The 4,791-nt window shown below is 43.8% G+C and overlaps 1 protein-coding gene across 1 annotated transcript; it reads left to right on the top strand.

Annotated features, from left to right (window-relative positions):
• Positions 1–1,576: 1,576 nt before the first annotated feature.
• LOC131219566 (probable long-chain-alcohol O-fatty-acyltransferase 1) lies at positions 1,577–2,764 on the top strand. Its single transcript, XM_058214781.1, has one exon. It carries the CDS (start codon positions 1,609–1,611, stop codon positions 2,692–2,694), a length of 1,086 nt encoding a protein of 361 aa, XP_058070764.1. The 5' UTR covers positions 1,577–1,608; the 3' UTR covers positions 2,695–2,764.
• The last annotated feature ends 2,027 nt before the right edge of the window (positions 2,765–4,791 follow it).

Genomic DNA, 4,791 nt, shown 5'->3' with positions numbered 1-4,791 from the left:
TGTAAAAATGGATGGACGGCGTGGATAAAATAAGTGCATGACTTTGGGCCCCACAGATCCTGCCATCAGGGATATCGCTTGTGGCAGGGACACCAGCCAATCCGGTTCTCCCCGTTTCTCACGTGAGAGTGAGATCTAAAGACGCGGATTAGGTGGTGGTGACGACACCACCCCCTACGGTGTTGTGTTGATGTGCTGGGCGCTGTCGGACTATCTTGATGTGTTTTTTATATCCACGCCGTCCATCCGTTTTTCCATCTCATTTCAGATGGATGAACCACAAATTAAATAGATATGAAGCTCAAGCGGACCACATCACAGGAAACAGTGGGGATAATGACATCCACCGTTGAAACATTTCTGGGGCCCTACGTAATGTGTATTTGTCATCCAACCTGTTTATAAGGTCATTCAGACCTGGATGAAGATCATAAAAAATATCAGCATGATCCAAAACTTTTATGACCCTGCAGAAGTTTTTAATGGCGTGCGTTCAATCACTGCCGTTTCCTGTCGTGTGGTCGAATTGAGTTAAGGATCTGCTTCAAATTTTTTATTTAATGCCTTAAAATGAGGGGGGGAAACGGATGGACGGAGTGGATATAAAATAAATACTCAAGTTGGGCCCACAGCATCCAATACAGCGACACACCACCGCTGGGGGGTGGTGTTGGCAAAGCATCTAAACGGAGGTGAATTCTGCACATCACCTGTTTTACGCACGTGTATAGAAATAAAGCTCTGTGGGCCCACCATTTGTTGTCTGTGGAAAATCTACTCCGTCTATCAGGTTCGCCCCTCGATTCTAACCCCTGATGAAAATAATCAACCAGATCCAAAACTCAAGTGGGCTACATGACAGGGAACAATGAGTACGGGATGCCAACCATAGGCTTGTGTGTAGGGCCATCACCGTATGTAAAATTCATCCAAACCGTTCATCAGATTTCACTAGGATTAATGGAAAATCTAGAAATAAAATGTCCTGATCCAAGACAGAGTAGATGTGACACATACACCGTGTTAGGCCCCACAGAGCTTGGGTTTTGTACGCGCTGCGTAAAACTGGTGCAATGGACGACTCTGGTCGGATCTCAAGAAGATGCATTTTACATTTTACAGCAAAAAAAAAAAAAAAGGAAAAAACTTTTATACTCCGGCAGAGTGTGATGGATGATACACAGGCACTTAGAAACTATTTAGAAATTGAATATATAGAATAAATCTAATCTAAATTAAACTGTTCAGATTATGGTCCCAGCTTGGATGTATCATGAACGAAAATTTTCTCTTATTTGGTTTTCTGACTATCGATTTAGTGGACATTTATTGGACAGTTAAACTGACAAATATCCAATGGTCCTGCTTCCACAAACAATTATCAACAAAATCAGAGATCATGACGGTTCAACCAATCTAATTTTGGAATTATGATTATCAACAGTGATTCTCCACAATCTAGTCAGTTCAAACTGAGTCAATAAATGATTTATATACCATTTCCTAGTGCCTGTGTATCAACCACATATATAGCCGGAGTATCAAACAACTCTCTACAAAAAAGGGAAGTCACCCAAGAGAGAGAGAGAGAGCGAGAGAGAGATTGCAATGGAGGAAGAGATCAAGAGCCTAATCAAGGTATGGATTTCAGTCCTGATCTCTCTAAGCTATTGCTATTTGATAGTGACCAAGATCCCAAAAGGCCCAACAAGGCTTCTCTCTCTTCTCCCCATCTTCTACCTCTTCATCACCCTCCCTTGGTCATTCTCATCCATCCATTTCAGAGTCATCTCAGCCTTCTTCCTCACATGGCTGGGCATCTTCAAGCTCCTCCTCTTCTCATTCAACATGGGCCCACTTCCACCCCTCCAAAACTCCTACCTCATTTTCATCACCACAGCCTCCCTCCCCATCAAACCCAAAGAAGACCCATCTCCCCAAAACCCCCCAGGTGGGCCCCACACCCCCCATTTCCTCAAAAGGTGGCCCACCATCACAGCTATCAGGGGCCTACTGTTAGCTGCACTGATACAAGTGTACACATACAAAGAACACTTCAACCATTATGTCTTGCTGGCCATTTATTGCATCCATCTGTATCTGTCCTTGGAACTAGTCCTAGCCATTGGTGCAGCCACAGCTGGAGCCATGGGCCTTGAGATCGAACGGCAGTTCGAGGCGCCGTACCTGTCCAGCTCGTTGCAAGATTTCTGGGGTAGGAGGTGGAATCTCATGGTCACGAGTATTCTACGGCCGACCGTATACCTCCCCGTACGGAGTATGTGTACGCGTACGGTGGGGCCCAGGTGGGCCACACCAGTGGCAGTTGTGGCCACGTTCGTTGTGTCGGGTCTCATGCACGAGCTGATGTTCTATTACATTACTGAGGTAGGACCCACGTGGGAGGTCACGTGGTTCTTCGTGCTCCACGGAGCGTGCACGGCCGCGGAGGTGGGCGTGCGGAGGGCGTTGACTGACAGGTGCCCGTTTCTGCCGCGCGCGGTGTACGGAGCGTTGGCTCTGGGGTTCGTTGCGGTGACCGGCTTCTGGCTGTTCTTCCCGCAGCTCGTACGGTACGGTACGGACGCGGCGGCGATTGGCGAGTACGCGATTCTGGCGGGCTTCTTGGAGGAGAAAGGGCGGGATCTGGCGTCCTGGCTTGGGTTAGTGTCCGGGATGCGCTGGGGTGCGTAGTGCGCACCCATGTTGTATTTTTGTTGTATCCAGCATGGAAATCGACTGGTCTTGTTTTTATTCTTCTCCTTTGACATTTTGAAGCTGGAATAAGATAATTCTTCAAGACTTGCAAGTGGGGCCCACTGTGATATTTCCATGGCATCGTTATCACCACTGATTCCTGTGGTGTGGTCCACTCAAGCATTCGATTTTCTTATTTATTGGGCATCATTTCTTGAAAATGATTGAACAGCATGGATACGACACAGACATCTAGGAGTGCTCTACAAGCCCTTAGGTCCGCCCGGGGGGCGCTACCATGATACATGTGTTTCATCCACGCCGTCCACTATTTCTTTCGTATTATTTTATTACATGAGCCCAAAAATGAGGTTGATCCAAATCTCGAGTGGACTGCACAGTGTTGATTGAACGCCCACCGTTAAAATTTTATTAGAGGACACAAAAGTTTTGGATCAAGCTGATATTTTTTTCTTTTCCTTTATCCAAGTCTATCTGACCTAATCAACAGGTTAGATGTCAAATAACCATTACAGTGGGCCTGGGAGGTTTTTAATGGTGGAAATTCAATCACTGCTGTTTTCACATGGTGTGGTCCACATGAGATTTAGATCTACCTCATTTTTTTGGATAGAGCCATAAAATTATCTTTAAAAATGGATGGAGGGCGTGGATAAAGCACATACATCATGGTGGGGTCCACATAACACTGACCACTAGCCACCTAGCCAAACCGCGTCCCTGGTGGTGTAGTACCCAATCCGCCCTTAAAAATCAGCGGATACAACAATCATCTGGGCCACTCTTGGGTTGTTGTCCACGTGGCACTTTATATTTTTAAAAAAATAAAAAAATGGAGATGTATCACTCCATAGAAAACAATGGACACCGGCCCAAAAATTCAAAATTCACACTTGGTGTGCTCATATATATGATAGTTCGATTGGTGTGATTTTTAGGCTGTCCTTGGACAGGTTCAATATCATACGTACACCATAGTGGGCCCACATGTACATTTTAGAAATAAGATCTTGACTTCCTTTCATTTAAAAAATATCTCGCAGTTGGACGCCACTTTGCAAAAGGGTATTTTAAATAAAAACAATTCATAACGTTTCATTCATTGAAAACCAGTTTGATTTGCTTTTTTAGTGCCTATTTTAATGGATATTTCATCAAGCAAAGGACCACAGAGATGTTGTGAAAGTGTCTATATTTGGGGTTTGGCTCAAAATTGCATTTGGACATTAAATACCCATTTTGAGGGTACATCCAAACAGGCCCTCAAGGTTATTGGCTTTTAAGCTAGGCCTGATAATTTGAAGAGGCCAAGAAATGAAAATATCTTACTTTTAAACTAGAGAGAGAGAGAGAGACAGACAGAGAGAGAGAGAGAGAGGGTCATTATGCTCATGACCTGGCCACGCCGCGCCACGAACAAGACCCAGTTTGGCACTAATGTGTGAAATATTGCATACGGCATGCTCACCCTAGTGCTCCTCGATGCATAATCTCGTAAGGGTCCACTTGGCGTACCTTCAGAAAGGGAATTTGATGCCCCTAGCAACATTTTGATCCAAACTACACTTGACCTTGTGTGTTTGGATGTGTTTTGCAAACCATTAAAAGACCTTATCCAATGAGTTGACCCATCTGATTTATGTGTAAGATCATTTTTGCATTGCAGCCCACCTTATGCATGGCTTAGATATTCCACACACATGCATGTTAAGCAAATGTCTCCTGTAGTATGTCGGCTACCAATAACTAACTATAAAGCCATGAAAAAGGCAATAAAATCTTCTCCTTGAGAAATCTTTTCTTACAACTATAAGTGATGAAGGGTAGGAAAAACTAAATGAGAGGGAAAAAATCTCAATTCAATTATATTTGGCCGATTACATCTTTTATAATGTCTTTGATCAAAAGACCATCGCGGGGCTTTAGACAAAGTTAGAAAGCTTGTACATGATAAAATCTTTATCAAATCGATCATATGTATCTAAAGAAGTAATTTTATAATATGAATTTGGCGGAAGGGTCGGATCTTAATGAACATATTAACACATTCAATCAACTACTTTATAAGTTGAT

Source organism: Magnolia sinica, chromosome 11 (genome assembly GCF_029962835.1).
Source record: "Magnolia sinica isolate HGM2019 chromosome 11, MsV1, whole genome shotgun sequence".
In the NCBI taxonomy this organism is placed as follows: domain Eukaryota; kingdom Viridiplantae; phylum Streptophyta; class Magnoliopsida; order Magnoliales; family Magnoliaceae; genus Magnolia; species Magnolia sinica.
The sequence above is the reverse complement of the archived record's forward strand: the minus strand, read 5'-3'. Positions and strand labels throughout refer to the sequence as shown.

Coding starts and splice junctions, on each gene's coding strand:
- LOC131219566 (XM_058214781.1), top strand. CDS start 1,609: ATGGAGGAAGAGATCAAGAGCCTAATCAAGGTATGGATTTCAGTCCTG.